The sequence below is a fragment of the Rana temporaria genome, chromosome 8 (assembly GCF_905171775.1).
Source record: "Rana temporaria chromosome 8, aRanTem1.1, whole genome shotgun sequence".
In the NCBI taxonomy this organism is placed as follows: domain Eukaryota; kingdom Metazoa; phylum Chordata; class Amphibia; order Anura; family Ranidae; genus Rana; species Rana temporaria.
The window spans coordinates 114,607,099-114,625,308 of NC_053496.1; the positions used below are offsets into that span (position 1 = coordinate 114,607,099).

General features: G+C 41.3%; 1 protein-coding gene across 3 annotated transcripts in view; it reads right to left on the reverse strand.

Moving 5' to 3' along the window:
* The window catches only part of GRID1 (glutamate ionotropic receptor delta type subunit 1), a 1,428,863-nt gene that overhangs the window by 728,986 nt on the left and 681,667 nt on the right, over positions 1-18,210 (reverse strand). For all 3 annotated transcript variants that reach the window (XM_040320512.1, XM_040320513.1, XM_040320514.1), the window contains exon 4: positions 7,641-7,846. In XM_040320512.1, coding sequence (XP_040176446.1) covers positions 7,641-7,846 — 206 coding nt within the window. The remainder of the gene's footprint in view (positions 1-7,640; positions 7,847-18,210) is intronic.

Here is an 18,210-nt window from a genome sequence, read left to right on the forward strand (position 1 = left end):
AACAACCCCACACCATAACCCCCACCAAATGACTTGGACCAGTGCACAAGGCTAGATCTATAAAAGGCATTTATGAGTTTGGGGTGGAGGAACATGACTGGCCTACACAGAGTCCTGACCTCAACCCGATCCCAGAGGAGAAAAACCTTTGGGGTGAATTAGAGCGGAGACTGCGAGCCAGGCCTTCTTGTCCCAAAATCAGTGCCTGCCAGTCACAAATGCACTTTTGGAAGAATGGTCAAACACTCCTATAGACACACTCCTAAAACTTGTGGACAGCCTTTTCAGGAGAGTTGAAGCTGTTATAGTTTTGTTCATCAATTTAGGCCGATATATATTCTTCTACATATTTTTGTTATTTTTGTTGAAAAAAAATTGCAATAAGTGTATTGATTGGTTTGCGCAAAAGTTATATCATCTACAAAATAGGGGCTAGATTTATGGCATTTGTATTATCATTTTTTTTACTAGTAATGGCGGCGATGATCAGTTTTTGGCAGGACTGTGACATTGCAGCGGACAGATCGGACACTTTTGACACTTTTTTGGGACCATTGACATTTATACAGTAATCAGAGCTAAAAATAGCCACTGATTACTGTATAAATGTCACTGGGTGTCACTGGCAGGGAAGGAGTTAACACTAGGGGCGATCTGTAGTCAGTACACATTACACAGGCAGAACGGCAATCTGCCTGTGTAAAAAAGGCCATTACATCTTGGGTTGCAGGTGGTGAAAACCATGGGTAAGAACTTATAGAACAGTCTTGAAAAGCCATAACCACATATCCTGAGCATAAAAAGCAGAAGAAGAATCAAAATAAAAAAGGAAGATGAGGGAAAGAGAAGAACAGCATTCAGAGAGGGGGACTCCAAGAGTGAGGAGTCACAGTTTAAAAGGAGAAAATGACCCCCCAAGGTTGCCAAATTTTCAAACGGGGTGGAATCTTGTCTATTATAGTCACCTCAATCTTACTATGGATCATGGCTTGGTTAACCCTATCTTATGCCGCGTACACAAGACCGTTTTTAATGTCATGGAAAAAAATTATGTTTTTCTCAACGGGATTCTTGTCAAGTCTGCGTTGCATACACACGATCGTGAAAAAAAAATGCTCGAGCAAAGCGCAGTACGACAGCACTATAGAGGGGAAGTTCCATTAAAATGGCGCCACCCTTTGGGCTGATTATGAAGATTTCCCTTCTCATAACTTGCTTCTGAGCATGCGCATTTTTCTCCCCTCGTGAAAGCATACACATGACCGTTTTTCACCACGAGAAAAACGACGACGTGAAAAATTACGAGAATAAATAGAGCAGGTTCTTAATTTTTAATGCCCATTTTTCTCGTCTAGAAAAATGCTCTGGAACCTACACATGATCGTTTTTAATGATCAATTAAAAAAATTGCATTTTTCTCGTCACGAAAAACGGTTGTGTGTACACAGCATTAGGTTCTAAGAGGCAGAATGACAGGGATTTCCAGGCCTTTGCTTAGTTTTCTTGGAAGCTGTCAAGATTTGAATGACAAGTTTTAATTGTGCTTTCGTAAGGTCTGAAGGGCAGTAATTCAGTTATACGAGAGCGGGGTCGGGAGTGAGTGACTTACCCATCAAAGTAGAGAGGATTCTATATACACTTGCAGACTGCCCATCATACATATACTGTGGTAGGGCGACCGCTCTGCGCCATATCAAATACCTAGCACACAATCTGACACTTCCGGGTCTGGGGCGTGCCACACCAGCGGTCTGCTCCCACTGTGGCAGTGGGTACCACAGACTCAATGTCTGCCAGCACCCGCCAATTAGTCAGTACACACATACTTGGATCAATGCCTTCCCCTAGTCAAAGCACCTCCCACACAGTGAGAAAGCACAGGGTAGGCACACAGTTAACCCTTCGATCGCCCCTGATGGTAACCCCTTAGTTTCACTGGTCCCCAAAAAGTGACAAAAGTGTCAGTTAGGTGTCCGATTTGTCTGCCACAATATCGCAGCCCTGTTATAAGTCGCTGAATGCTGCCATTTCTAGTAAAATAAATAAAATATCCAATAGTTTGTAGACGCAATAACTTTTGCGCAAACCAATCGATATACGCTTATTGAGATTTTTGTTTACCAAAATAATGTAGCAGAATACATATTGACCTAAATTGATAAAGAAGGCTGATTTTTTTTATTGGGCATGTTTTATAGCAGAAAGTAAAATTATATATATATTTATATATATATATATATATATATATATATATATATAAATTGTCGATTTTTTTTTGTTTATAGCGCAAAAAAACAAACAGCAGACATGATCAAATACCACCAAAAGAAAACACTATTTGTGGGGGAAACAAGGGCAACATTTTTATTTGGGTACAGTGTCACACGTGCTAAAATAATGCAGTGTCGTATTGCAAAAAAAAAATCCTGGTCATGAAGGGGGATAAATATTCCACAGGTCAAGTGGTTAAATCTCAGCCCAAAACTGCTGTCCAACAAATATGAATATAACTATGAATATGCGTGCCCCTTTCACTACAAACTCGAAACAGTTAGAGGGGTAGGTGAGTAGAAATTTTGCGATTCTTGCCGTGACCAGATACCAATAATTATGGTTGATTTCAGTAGCTAACATTTTGTGAAGAGGAGTTAGTCATAGCCCAAATTTCACTCCAATTTTCCAATTCTAAGTTAAAGTGCTTGTTAACCCCCCCCCCCCCCCCCCCCAAAAAAAAACACAGATTCTGTTCCTTTAAACTTTAAAGCATGTCATACAGCTTGTGCTATGTAATTTGGCACCCTGTAACACCTGTAATACCTGGCTGATCCTGCAAGGCTATACCCTCCCCTCTGCAAACAGACCACGATCATCATGGCTGCTGAGCCCCTGATATCGTAGTCTGTTGCGTGACTCTGTCATACGTTAGCAGCTTCGTACAGTTTAGCTGCTCTGTCAAATCTTCTTAGAACTTTTCACAGACACCATAAGCCTTCAATGTCAGATTCAAGGTTTGTATGTTTTTCGATGCTTTATCGAATATTCGTCGTTCATGTTGAATTGTCAAGTTAGTTCTAGCTATTTTACTGCTCCTCCTCTTTGGTTACAATAAGCCAATAACATTCATCATCATCATTATTTTTATTTTACTTCCCCCACCCAATTCCAGCAATGATCTTTTCTCTCTATAATGTCAAATCTTTTCTCTCTAAAATGTCGAATCTTTTCTCTCTAAAATGTCGAATCTTTTCTCTCTATAATGTTGAATCTTTCCTCTCTATGTCGAACCTTTCCTCTCTATGTAGAATAATCTTGGACTAATAGAGTTAAGGTTAGGAACATTCGACCACAAGTTTGATAGACACAGATTGTTATTGTCAGCATCATGTCAAATCTCCCATCTATATCGAACTGTTGTTGCAATGAAAATGAAAATAACGTTTTTATTTATGTCGGATCTTTCATTTTTGGTATTCTGCGCTTTCGTTTTCGTTTGTTAAAACGATAAGGAAAATACCTGAAATTCGGACGAAAATGCATTTGGACGAAAACGAATGCACATGTCTAGTATCCACACGTCCTGTCTTCGTAGACAAAAGACCATTAACCAAGCCAGACTTTATGTCATCTCATATCAATGGGTGCTTTCAGACTTGAGGTAAATCTAACAGCCATTTTGTTGACAAAATGCCTTAAAAAGTTGTGCTAGCCAAATTTCACTCAAGTATTGCCTAACATAATTAAATCTGAAGGAAATGTATTGAGTCCTCACTATTTTATATGTGATAGACACATAATAATGTATGAAATGACAAGATGATATTGAAAAGATCAACTGACTAAATCTTAAGCCCCAACAGAGGAGATATGCTATATTAAAATACCTTTCTATCATTTTTTTCTTCAGAGTGATTATCGTTTTGGACATTGCATTTGCACTGTTTGTTTTTTGACCTTGAAAATAAATAAATTTCTTCATTGATAAAGCTGCTGGCCTTTCTGCTCCATTGCATCAATGCAGTAAAACTCTGTCAGAAGTGTTTGATAGAAAAGGCATTAGGATACTGTCACTGCTAGCAAGACAGACTTCATGTTCATCTGAGGTCATCCTGCTCCAAAATTCTCAATTTCTTTCTGTCTGGTGGAGATAAAATTATTCTTTGTTCCGTTTATTCTTTTGAAATACCTATCTTTTTACCTATCAATTTATATAGTTTGTGTTTTCCCCAAAATAATACGTTTAAAAACTATTTGCTAAAGGGAAAAAATACTTCAAAAAACGTAAGAAAAAAAAAAAAGAGGCAGTTATACTGCATTCTGACCACGGAAACACTGATCACTGATCCACTCTTAATAACTAGACATAAGTGTCCTGAGGATAAAAAAAAACTACTACTCAAAATATTTTCCTCTTGGGACTCTGCACTTAACTGGTACAGCCATGCATGATAATATTTCTCTCCTTTATAGACCCGTAGGGAACTAGGGAAATCAGAGAAATCAGCTGATACATCCATCCTTGCTAAGCATGTGGTTGGAGGAATCTGCACTGCTGGCTACTGTATTCAGGCAGCTACAGCGCTAGTGGTTGTTTGAATACCCAATCTAATAGGACCCACGTCCCAGTTCAGACAACAATTTTTAAATCAACATTTGTTTAGCATGGTGATGACAACTGGCTAGCCTTGGTTTGAATTTCCAACTGTTACATCAGCCAAAATTTGAGCTGTGTTTGGCCAGCTTTAAGCATATTTTTGATACTTCTGGACATTCTGGGGGAAGTGATAGATGTCAATGATCATCCTCCCATCTTAGATCTTGTCTCTCCCCCTTCACTTTGTCCCTGGTTCCTTCCAGAAAAATACCTTCCAAGGTAATGCGACTTCTCTGCAGCATTCGGAGTGTACCTGCAGGATGGAACTCATAGATACACAGCCAATGCACTTGCTCCCTTGACAGGTACGGTTTACTCTTCACAGCATGTGAGCAAGATCAACTGAGATTAGAAGAAGTACACTGAAAAGAAAAGGCTGCAGTGGCACAGATGGGAGGGGGAGAGAGTGGAGTCAGCAGGTCAGAGAAACAACAATGTCTAATGCCCCATACACACGATCGGAATTTCCGATGGAAAAAGTCTGACTGACTTTTTCCATCGGAAATTCCAACCATGTGTATGCTCCATCAGAGTAATACCATCAGAAATTCAGAAGAATTCCATCAGAGTTCACATAGAGAACATGCTCTCTTTCCCTCTCATGGAATTCCGTCGGAATTCCGATGTGAAATTGGTCGGACAAAGGTCCGATTGTGGGTACGGTGCATAAATCAGAAACTACTCTGGTCATGAACTATGGACTGAATTACTTCTCAGTGACTGCATGGTTTATATTATTTTTGCAGTACAAAAAGTACCTTCTTAAATGGTTGTTTGTAACATGGGGACATTTTTATCACCTGCCATAGCCCTCCACCCATCTTCCCCCATTCTACACACTATTAGAGACTGACCCCTGTCTGACCTGTCTGCCTTATTATAATCTAATTTACCCTTCTCCCTTAATGCTAGTTTAAATACTCTTCCAGCCTTCCCATAAACTTTTGCCCCAACACAGCAGACCCACTTGCATTTAGGTACAAACTATTTTTATATAGGTTGTACCCCAATGGAAAGATAGCCCAGTCTAGAAACCCAAATCCTTCCCTCTTACACCAGGTATTTGGCCAGGCATTCAATTTTCTAAGCTTAACCTGTCTTTCCTGTGTTGTGCATGGCACAGGCAATATTTCAGGGAATATCACCTTGGAGGTCCTTCTCTTCAACTTGTAGCCTAGTTCTCCCGGCACCAGGGAGTCAGCAAATCATTCAGTTGAGGTTATCCTGGCAACAAATTATTCTATCAGTCCTTCTGATTATAGAATTCCTTATTACCACCAACTGTCTAGGCCTTCCTGCACTACCCTCACCACCCCTACTAGATGGGCTGCTCTCCTGGGTTTTAGGGGCAGCAGTGACATCTAGAGCTTTCCCCTCAGAGTTTACCATCTCCACATCTTCTCCCAACTTGACAAATCAATTTGGGTGCACAAACCCAGGGCTGGCCTTCCTTTTCTGTGAGCCTCTACCACCCCCCTCTGAGTGTCTACAGTAACCCATCCTGCTAATTGATAATCCCGACTTACCCCTTTACCCTCCAAATCAACCCTGTTAACCACCTGCTCAGTGAGCAGAAGACCCCTTTCAAGGTTGTCAGTTTTGGGCAGTGTTGCAATTTGCTCCTCTAGATCTCTAATGTGAGCTTCCAGAAGGGCAACCTGCTCACATCTTTTGCTGCGGTATTCATCCTGGAGCTCTTGATCCATTACTGTATACATGCAGAACACTGTGCACTGCACAAACCCTTCAACCTTGTTAGCACTCATTATCCCAGTTACAATATTACTTACAGAAAACTTCAGATTTTACATACAGGTTAGAAGACTTGTGTTTTACTCTCCTGTTTTTACCTTGCCGTTTAGTCAAATTCCCCTCTTTATCAAAGTCTTAGCAAGAAAAATGTAGGCAAGTGAGTTCTACAGAAAGTCATATACTACCTGTAGCACATGTGAACAAATAACCACTTTCTTAAAGTGGAATCCCACCCAAAAATGGAACTTCCACTTTTTTGGAATCCTCCTGCCCTCCTGTGTCACATTTGACACCTTTCAAGGGGGAGGAGGAAGCAGATACCTGTGTAATACAGGTATTTGCTCCCACTTCCGGGCATAGGTCGCCTCAGCGATCAAGGTGACCTATGCCACTTCCGCCGCCTATTCTGTCCTCCTCTACTGTCTTTTGGAAGACACACAGGTCCCAGAAGACAGCAGGGAACAGTGAGGACACGCTTTGCGACTAGTGCATGCACAGTAGGGAACCAGGAAGTGAAGCCGCAAGGCTTCACTTCCCGATTCCCTTACCGAGGATGGTGGCGCGAGTAGCCCAGAGCTGAGCGACAGATTGGCTTTGGCTTCAGCTGCCAACATCACGGGCACCCTGGACAGGTAAGTGTCCTAATATTAAAGTCAGCAGCTGCAGTATTTATATCTGCTGACTTATATGTATTTATTTTTAGGCAGACCTCCGCTTTAATTAGCAGATTGAAGGAAGGAGAGGGAAAAAAAAGTGGCAAAAATGGTGTTTAAAAAATCTGCTAGCAAAAATTCCAAAAAATAAAATAAAACAATTTCAACCACAAGCAATCACCAGCAGTCAAAAGCACAACTCCATTTTTTCACTCGCCACTCAGATTTCCAACTTTTTAGCTTCCAGACAGCAAAATGGCCCGGCTAGTGGGTCACAATACATTATACAAGAGACAACTGCACCAGTGAGAGTACTTCTACAGAATTATCCTGACAGAATGCATGTTTGCCTTCCCCACCAATTACCTTGGGGAAACAATTCATCTCTGGACTAAAAAATGCCAAGCCAGGTCATAGTTTTGTTCTGGAATTTGCCGACAAGTCTTTATATTGTTAAAGTTATTTTGAAAGACAAGGAATCAGAAGAAGATAGATTTACTGCAATGCGCCTATAATATTCAGGAAACACACAAGAGATATTTAGAAAGTGTAACCAAAGTTGTTAGAACAAAAAGGTGACTGACCTCATTAATGAAGTTCTGTGCTCCCCTTGGACTCAGAAGCAGTATCGCTCTTCGTAACGTGTCACGGTAGCGGTTCAGTTCCTCAGTTTTCATCGAAGTAAAGAGGCTGGCAAAAACTCTGCTGATGTTTCTATCAACTTTCTGCAATGATACATCAAGTCCTAATCTGGATGCCTGGTCCAGGAAGGCCTGCAGTCCCCGGATATCTAAAACACAAAATTAAAATGTATATTCAGTGTGGAGTTAGGGGAATAAAAGGTTTTTATATTATCAAAAATTGTTGACTGACATGATCTACAAATCATGTCATTTTAAACTATCAGTGGTAATGGGAAAGCATGAGGTTGAGAAATGCATTGAACAGAAAGTGGAAAAGGAAATTAAAGCCGCTTACAGTAATACATACATAAGGGAGTGCATGTTATTGTCAACAATATGCAGTAACTTCTTTAGATTGAATTTTGTACTCTACTGTATTGTAAATCCACTACTGTATAGGGCCTGACTGCATAATTTCATAGCTAAGCTCTACCATCTTCCGTTCTTCTGTCCAAAAGGAATGGCTATACTGGTCACTGAAGCATTCTCATTGGTAAAATGGCAGTAGGCAAAACTTAACCAAGTCAGGTAAAATCAGGTCCTAGTAACAAAAGGAAACTCAGAAACAGAGGGGCACAGATTATAATAAAAGTTACAATATAGAGTAACTATTTTGTTATTGTATCTTAAGCAGGCCTTTTTCTAGTACAAAAATGGAGTACAAGTACACTTTAAAGGACCTACTGTGTTTAAAAGTGACATTTCACTGGACATAAGCACCCCCTGACAAGTTCCAATATCACCAAAACTTTAAACAGATTTTCCTGCTATATTTTGTACCTAAAAGCCATCATGAAGTATCACTTTCTCTCAACTGGAAAATGTTGGTACCATAAGCTGGTTCTTAGATTAGAGAAATGCGGTTTTCTGATGTGTGACCAGTAACTGATAAAACAGCGAATAAAAAAAAAAAATAAAAGATAAAAATACCAGCAAATGTCGGATACAGCAAACAAAAACAGTAAAACTAAAACATTAATAAAATAATTCATTTTTCAATCAGACATACCTAGGGTATATTTGGGAACTCAGGGCCAGATTCACAAAAGAGATACAACAGCGTATCTCCTGATACGCCGTCGTATCTCTGAGATACGATTGTCGTATCTATGCGCCAGATTCATAGAATCAGGTTACGCATAGATAGCCCTAAGATCCGACAGGTGTAAGTGACTTACATCGTCGGATCTTAGGCTGCAATTCTAGGCCGGACCCTAGGTGGCGATTCCATTGCGGTCGGCGTAGAATATGCAAATGACTAGTTACGCCGATTCACGAACGTCCGCTTTGCCCGTCGCTCTAAATTTACGTTGTTTCCGTAGAGATACGTCACGTAAAAAACTAAGCATGCCCTCTAGGTGGTCTAATCAATGTTAAGTATGGCCGTCGTTCCCGCGTCGAATTTTTAAATTTCACGTCGTTTGCGTAAGTTGTCCGTGAATGGCGCTGGACGCCATTTACGTTAACGTCGAAACCAATGACGTCCTTGCGACGTCATTTAACGCAATGCACGTTGGGAAATTTTAGGGACGGAGCATGCGCAGTACGTTCGGCGCGGGAACTCGCCTAATTTAAATGGTCCCCGCCCCATTTGAATTAGGCGGGCTTGCGCCAGGCGGATTTACGCTACGTCGCCGCAAGTTTACAGGTAAGTGCTTTGTGAATCAGGCACTTACGCTGTAAACTTGCGGCGGTGTAACGTAAATGGGATACGTTACGCCGCCGCAGCGTAGCCCATTTCTACGTGAATCTGGCCCTTAGATACTAACAAGGCTGGATTGGGCTATGGGCAATAAGGGGTCAAATTACAAAACAACATGTCACCCAGAAGGCTTTCGGAAGCAACAAACTAAACGCTAAGGTTCCGAGCTGACAGACGATGATATACAGTATGTCAACCAGCAGTCAGATAGAAGTTTTGACTAATACAAGTGGTTCATAAGGCATATGAAGAAACCTACTAAATGCCAAGTGGCCAGGTGAAATGCAATAAAGCAAGGCAAATGGTATATACAAAAAAAAAACTTTTGATACTTTCTACAGTTAAAAATGTTGTAAAATAGACAACTGTTACATTCATAGCAGAATTTTTATAAGCAAACTGGCTATGCTACAAAGAGAATAAACAGATAATTTGGTAAATATAAGAAAACTGAACCTTACAGCTTTGTAGTATTTATACAGTGCCTTGAAAGGGCACTGTATAATACATGCATTTCATTGGGATTTTATGTGATAGACCCACACAGAGTGGCAAATAATTTACACATGCATTCTTCCGTTATTTACATATGAATGATGGTTATTTTCATGTAAACACAGGGTCTGCAGGTGAGTCATCTGTACACAACAATAGGGCAGAGCTGGGCAGCATTAGTAACAGCACTTCACACTGAGATACCCGGACACAGCACAGGACTAAAACGTCAAAGGACAGGGGAATTTAAACTGGGATAGTTGGCAAGTATGAGGCAGCTGCTTTGGGACCCAGCTGTCAGAATAAAGAACACCCCAACAGTAACTGCATCTAAATGGATGCAAGAGCTGTTTGACCAAGAATCTTCTGTATCACTTCTTAGGCAAAAGGTCGTTTACAGAGTTGACTTTTGTTGAGCTTGGGGTGCCTGCAGGGCATGGCATGGATTTCAGTTGATTCAGCAGGAATCAAAAAGAATTCAATCCATGTATGGCCAGTTTTGAAGATCATTTCCACAGGAATTGGGGAGGGGGCACTGTATGTTATGCACTTAGTGAACTGTTAAATGCACTATTGGACCATTTTTCCTAATTAAATAATCATTCAGCAGAGAGAACAGGGTTTGAGTCATTAACCACTTGTTGACCGCCCCATAGCAGTTTTACTACTACAGGATGGCCGCACTGCGCAGAATCACATATATATACGTAATTCTGCACTTCCGGGTATCAGGTGCGAATGTGCGCTGCCGGCAGGACTCAATACCTGCCAGCACCTGCTGATCATTTGGTACACAGACAGATTGGCAGTCTGCCTATGTAAACAAGACATATTACCATTCTGTCAGTACAGACGGCATGGATCCAGTGTTCCTGTAAATCAGGAACACTGATTCATGCCTTCCACTAGTAAAAGCACCTCCTCCACTACACTGAATCACACGTTAGGCACACATTTAACCCTTTGATCATAACTGTTAATCTCTAACCTGCCAGTGACATCAATACAGTGACTATCACTGCATTAGTGTCACTGGTTCCCCAAAAAAGTGTCAAAAGGGTCAGTTAGCGTCTGATTTAACCACCACAATATCGCAGTTCAGTTATAAGTCACTGATCACCGCCATTACTATTAAATTTAAATAAGTAAATTCCTAAATATATCCTATAGTTTGTAGATGCTAAAAAGTTTTGCGCAAACTGATCAATATATACGCTTATTGGGAATTTATTTACCAAAAATATGTAGCCGAATACATATTGATCTAAATTGATGAAGAATTTTTTTTTTATATATATATATATATATATATATATATATATATATATATATATATATTTTTTTTTTTTTGGATATGTTTTATAGCAGAAAGTAAAAAAATATATAAATATATATATTTTTTTTCAAAACTGTTGGTCGTTTTTTGTTTATAGCACAAAAAAATAAAAAATGCAGATGCAATCAAATCCCACTCAACAAAAAGCTCTATTTGTGGGGAAAAAAGGACAGACATTTTATTTGGCTAAAGTGTCGCCCAACCGTGCAATTGTCAGTTAAAGTAACGCGGTGCGGTATTATAAAAAATTGGCCTGTCAGGAAGATGGAGAAATCTTCTGAAGCTGAAGTGGTTAAACACTCAACGTATAACTTGAGGGACCTGTCAAGTCACCTGTGGCCAGGTGACAAGTGCACCCCGTTGGGGTCAGGGATGCACCACAGGGTAGTGAAACCTATGACCGACTGCTGCGATAAGTGAGGAAGTGTGAACCCAAGATCGCCCAGGGCGCGGAGTCTAAGACCCAGCTTTGTGTTCACCAGAGCCTCTAGTGGTGAGGATGGCCTTCGCCACAGCTGGATCCAGGTTGCGACCCCTGGGATCCCCTAGGTCACGCTCCACAGGGAGAGAGGGGAAGCAGCAAGCAGACAAACGATAGTGATGGGTAAGCCGAGGTCGGGGCAACAGGCAAACAGGAGAATTCAGGGACAAGCCAAAAATGGTACACAGGAAGATAATCGTAACACACTGCAGACAGAAACTAAAGCAAACAACACTGTTGAACAGCACTGCAGGCCTGTAGTGCAACAGTTAATATAGACTTCCTGGGATGGCCTGGGTGGGGCCATACAAAAAGGAGAAGAGATAAGGTATCCAGAACTGAGTCAGGCCTCTTAATGGACAGATGGAAACAGGTAAGCTGCCAGACTATTGCATATCCATGACAGGACCCTTATAATTGTGAACATTTTCAAAGTGGCCTGTAAATTTAAATTGACTTATATAGAAATGATCATAAGAAATGATTAGATCTAGATTGCTAGGTACATTTGTGTTCCTTTGGTAAGCCTACTTTACAAAGTCTGTAAATTTTAGAGGCTGAAACTTCATCAGAGATAAACAGATAACTAAACTCTTCTTAATAAGAGAAACTTCACAACAGTAGACAAGAGATGTTAAAAAAATAAAAAATAACTGTCACCACTTCGGCAGAAAACCATATGTAGAACATCATCCCACAAAACCAATTACAGCTGTTAATTGTCTAACAAATAAGCAGCTTTGCGGGTTGTCTGTAATTATATCTGTTGCTCACACACACAAGACACACTGCTGCTTGTAACTTAGTTCTTGATTAGAAATAGAAAAGCGTCTTGCTCCCTCTGCCTGGCTTATATAAACCCGAACACATTACACACATCTGTAGAGAAGACTGTCAGAATATGGGCTGCAAGGTTAGGGACATGGGCACATTTTTTTGACTCGCCTGTCCCATAAATTATTTGAAGGTGAAATGATTATAGCTTTGTTGACTTAAGTTCCTTTACCTATTTGCTAAATGTCTGGAAAGATATGAAAGGCTTTCTGCTGTGTCTCTGAAAAATATGCATTACTCATACCTCTCTTTGACTTTCAATATATTTAAAGTTAATTTAAATGTTTTTTTTTCCCTTTCAGAGGGTAAAATAATGGACTCTGTGAGACCAGCTATACTTTAAAATATATCCCATTAAGGATTATTAAAATTTTGGGTGGTGCAGATTATTAATAATTTTTGAGTCGGAACTGATGGATTAAGTTATGCAACTGCTTTCCATTGTCACAGCAAGCATTTTCCCTATGAGATTCTGGGTAAAGATGCCCTCAGAGCTTGCTTAACCACTTAAGACCCGGACCATTATGCAGGTTAGGCCCCGTACACACGACCAAACATGTATGCTGAAACTGGTCCGTGGACCAGTTTCAGCATACATGTTTGGTCGTGTGTAGGTGCGAGCGGGCAGATTTCCAGCAAACATTTGCCCGCCGGGCCTTTTCCCAGCAGACAAATATTCCTGGACGTGTTTTAAAACCGTCCGCTGGAATCCTGCCCGCTCGGACATGTACGGTCGTCAGTACAGACCTACCGTACATGTCCGAGCGCCCGCCGTCCCTCGCATGCGTCGAATGAGTTTGACGCATGCGTGGAAGCATTTAAATGGCAGGCCCGCCCACGTCACGTGTCATCGCCGCGTCATCGTCGCGGCGACGACGCGGCCACGCCCCGGGTATTGTTTACGCGCGGACTTTTGTACGATGGTTAGTACAGCCATCGTACAGAAGCCCTCGGGCAGACATGTACAGTAAAAACGGTCCGACGGACCGGTTTCATCGTACATGTTTGCTCGTTAGTACCCGGCCTTAGGGACCTTGCCCCTTTTTACGAATCCGCACTAGGTCGATTTGACTGACAATTGCGTGGTCGTGCAACGTGGCTCCCAAACAAAATTGACGTCCTTTTTTTCTCACAAATAGAGCCTTCTTTTGGTGGTATTTGATCACCTCTGCGTTTTTAATTTTTTGCTTTATAAACAATAAATATCCCCCAAAAATATAGAAAAAAATGTTATAAATATAGAAATGTAAACTGTTTTCCTCAGTTTAGGCCGATACGTATTCTTCTACTTATTTTTGGTAAAAAAAATCACAATAAGCGTTTATTGATTGCTTTGCACAAAAGTTATAGCGTTTACAAAATAGGGGATAGTTTTATGGCATTTTTATTAATATTTTTTTTTTTACTAGTAATGGCGGTGATCAGCGATTTTTTTCATGACTGCGACATTATGGCAGACACATCGGACACGTTTGACACATTTTTGGGACCATTGTCATTTTCACCGCGAAAAGTGCTATAAAAATGCACTGTTTACTGTGAAAATTACAATGGCAGTGAATGGGTTAACCAGTAGGGGGTGCTAAGGGGTTAAGTGTGCCCTAAGGGAGTGATTCTTACTGTAGGGGGGCGTGGCTGTAGGTGTGATGTCACTGATCTTCGTTCCGTATAACAGGGAACAAACGATCAGTGACACTGCCACAGAGAAGAATGGAGAAGATGTGTTTACACTCACCTCTTTCTGTTCTTCAGCTCCTGTGACCCGATAGCGGGACACTGGCGGCGATCGGGTCCGCGTGCGCGACCCACGGCCGAGCTCCTAAAGGCGACATACAGGTACGTGCCTGTGCCCACCTGTGCCATTCTGCCGACGTATATCGGCGTTAGGCAGTCCTTAAGTGGTTAAACTGCACAGAATGAGCTGCAAGAAATGTTTTGTAATTATCTGTCCATGACTGTGCTAGCATGGTTAAAGTACATATGAAATATTGAGTTTCTGGCATAGGTGTGCACAACCTATTGAATTAGGGTGTGCACCCCAAAACTGAAACACACATGAATGTCTGTGTGTATACATATACATGGGCCCTGCACATTCATGCAACTGCCGGCACAATGAAAGAGAAGTGCGTTTCCCATCTCCCCACCTTCACATAGAGTGATATTGATAATGTTTATAAGTTAATCAGAGTGTGCCCAGGCACACCCGGCAAACCCTGTGTGCATGCTTATGGTTGCTGTATTTGTTCTCTTTTGTCTTCTGTGGACAGTGTCTGGCACTAAAGCTATGTAGAGCAGTGCTACCCTCACAGAAAAAGCTTCCAATAATCAAGTGTTATAAAAATAGTTAAAACAATGTAAATTTAACTAACAAAACAGCAATGTATGAAAACTAAAGCAAAATCATAATAAATCCAACAAGTGTGTAAAACATTTCTTCTGAAAGACATACACTATATTGACAAAAGTATTGGACGCCTGACTTTACACGCACATGAACTTTAATTACATCCCAGTATTAGTCCGTAGGGTTCAATATTGAGTTGGCCCACCCTTTTCAGTTTTAAAAGCTTCAACTTCTCTGGGAAGGCTGTCCAAAAGATTTAGGAGTGTGTCTATGGCAGTGTTTCTCAACTCCAGTCCTCAAGGCGCCCCAACAGGTTATGTTTTCAGATTAAATGGCTGTGGTAATTACTAAGGCAGTGAGACTGATAAAATCACCTGTGCAAAATAATGGTAAGTCTGAAAACAAGACCTGTTGGGGCACCTTGAAGACTGGAGTTGAGAAACACCGGTCTATGGGAATGTTTGACCATTGTTCCAGAAGCGCATTTGTGAGGTCAGGCACTAATGTTGGACAAGAAGGCCTGTCTCGCAGTGTCCACTCAAATTCATCTCAAAGGTGTTCTATCAGGTTAAAGTCAGAACTCTGTGCAGGCCAGTCAAGTTCCTCCACCCCAAACTCGCTCATCCACACGAAGGGCTAGATTCACATAGATCAGCGGATCTTTAGATCCGCGTGATCTATGTGATTTAAGAACCGCTGCCGCAAGTTTGAGAGGCTAGTCGGTAATTCACAAACCACTTACCTCCAAACTTGCGGCGGCGGATCGTAAAAACCCCGGCGGAATTCAAATTCCGCAGCTAGGGGGAGTGTACTATTTAAATCAGGCGCGTCCCAGTGCCGATTTAAATGAGCATGCGCCGTCCGCGAAATTTCCCGGCGTGCATTGCTACCACTGACGTCGCTAGGACGTCAGTGGTTTCGGCGTGAGCGTAACTTGCGTCGCGCGGGTTTCTGAATCGGCGTACGCAAACGACGTAAAAAAAACAAAAATCAACGCGGGAACGACGGCTATACTTAACATTGGCTGTGCCTCATAGAAGCAGGGGTAAGTATACGCCGGGAAAACCGCTACGGAAACGTTGTAACAACACTGCGTCGGGTCCGCATACTTTCGTGAATTGGCGTATCTCGCTGATTTACATATTTCTCAGTGTAAATCAGCGAGAACGCCCCCCGCGGCCATTTTTAAAATGCAGTTAAGATCCGACGGTGTAACAGAGTTACACCTGTCGGATCTTAGGCATATCTATGCATAACTGATTCTGTGAATCAGTCGCATAGATACGACCAGCCTAAGTCAGAGATACGATGGCGTATCAGGAGATACACCGTCGTATCTCTCTCTGAATCTAGCCCTATATTGTCAAAAGCATTGGGCTACACCTGCAAATTATTTGAGGGGGGGGGATTATAGTGTGGGGTTGTTTTTTGGATTTGGGCATGGCCCCTTAGTTCCAGTGAAGGTAACTCTTAAGGTGCCAGCATACCAAGTCATTTTGGACAATTTCATGCTCCCAACCTTGTGGGAACAGTTTAGGGATGGCCCCTTCCTGTTCCAACATGACTGCACACTATTGCACAAAGCAAGGTCCATAAAGACATGGATGAGCGAGTTTGGGGTGGAGGAAATTGACTGACCTGCACAAAGTCTTGACCTCAACCCGATAGAATGCCTTTGAGATGAATTACACTGCAGACACTGTGAGCCAGGCCCTCTCATAAAATATCAGTGCCTGACCTTACAAAACGACCTTCTGGAAGAGTGGTCAAACATCCCCATAGACACACTCCTAAACCTTGTGGACAGTCTTCCCAGAAGATTTGAAGTGGTTATAGCTGGAAAGGGTGGGCCAACTTAATATTGAACCCTACGGACTAAGACTATGATGCCATTAAAGTCCATGTGCGTGTAAAGGCAGGTGTCCCAATAATTTTGACAATATAGTGTACTTTTTTCTCAGGAACATATAAGTTCTGAATGGAGTTAGTCTGTAATTCCTTCTAAGCACTTGCTGCTACGCATATCTCTAAAAGTAGGGCACATAGCCGGAGTGCATTCCAAAGTTTATACTCTGCCATTCACAATGCTTGCTGTATAGTTTTTTCAGTTAGGTATGCTCTTTGTGATTTTGTTGTTTTAGTTTTTTTTTTTTTCATCTCTTTTGTTTCTGTGTAAATTTATTGCACTTTGTCTATTTGGTTTGTTTATTTAACACATCTGAAAGTTCACATATGAAGTGCTAAATAACCAAAATACTGTAAGCAATCCACAAATATTATAAAATGTATGTACATAGGCAAGTAATAACGTCCCAATCCAGGTGAGTCCACAAGGGGTGTGTACTCCTTTAAATTACACATTGTGGACTATGGACTGACCCGGATTGGGATGTTATTTTTTTGTTGTGCACATACTATTGTGGATTGTTTACAGCATGCTGATTATTTAACATTTCATATGTAAGCTTTGAGATGTGTTTCACACATTACCACACTTGTATTTATTATGATTTTGAGTGAGTGAGAAACTTATATAGCGCAACACATGCGAACTGAATCTCCTCAGGGCGCTTAGTATCCAATTCAACTACTGTATATTTGCCTTCAGAAAAGATGGGTTTTATTTTTTTTTCTGAAGGCCAGGTGATTCACCTCCATCAGGATGCTGGTTGGTAAAGCGTTCCATAATCTAGGTCCTTGGACTGCAAATCTTCGTTCTCCTTTGGACTTGTATCTGGCTTTGGGTGTCTGAAGTAGATTTTGGTCGGTGGATCGAAGAACGCGATTGGTGTTGTGACATTTTAGTTTTTCACATAAATATTGGGGGGCAATTCGTTGAACACACTTATGCGTCAGACAGAGTGCCTTAAAGGTAATTATGTCTTTTACTGGCAACCAATGAAGGGATTTCAGTGAAGGTGAGATTGATTCCCATGTTTTTTTCCCAGTCACGAGTCGAGCGGCCGTATTTTGAACGACTTGCAGACAAGTTATTTGGTATTTTGGGAGTCCAAGGTACAGGGCATTTGCATAGTTGAGTCTGGAGTTGATAATTGTTCCCACCACGACTGCTATGTCTTCTTTCGGGATAAAGGGAACGAGTCTACGTAGCAGGCGCAGCAGATGGTGGGATCCGCTGACTACTGACCCTATTTGTGTATCCATTGTTATGTGGCCTTTGCCTTTGTTTTCAAACAGTGCTGTTTTGTTAGAAATATTTAGTTTTTTTCACCATTATTTTTATATCACTTGATTATTAAAAGCTTTCTCTGGGAA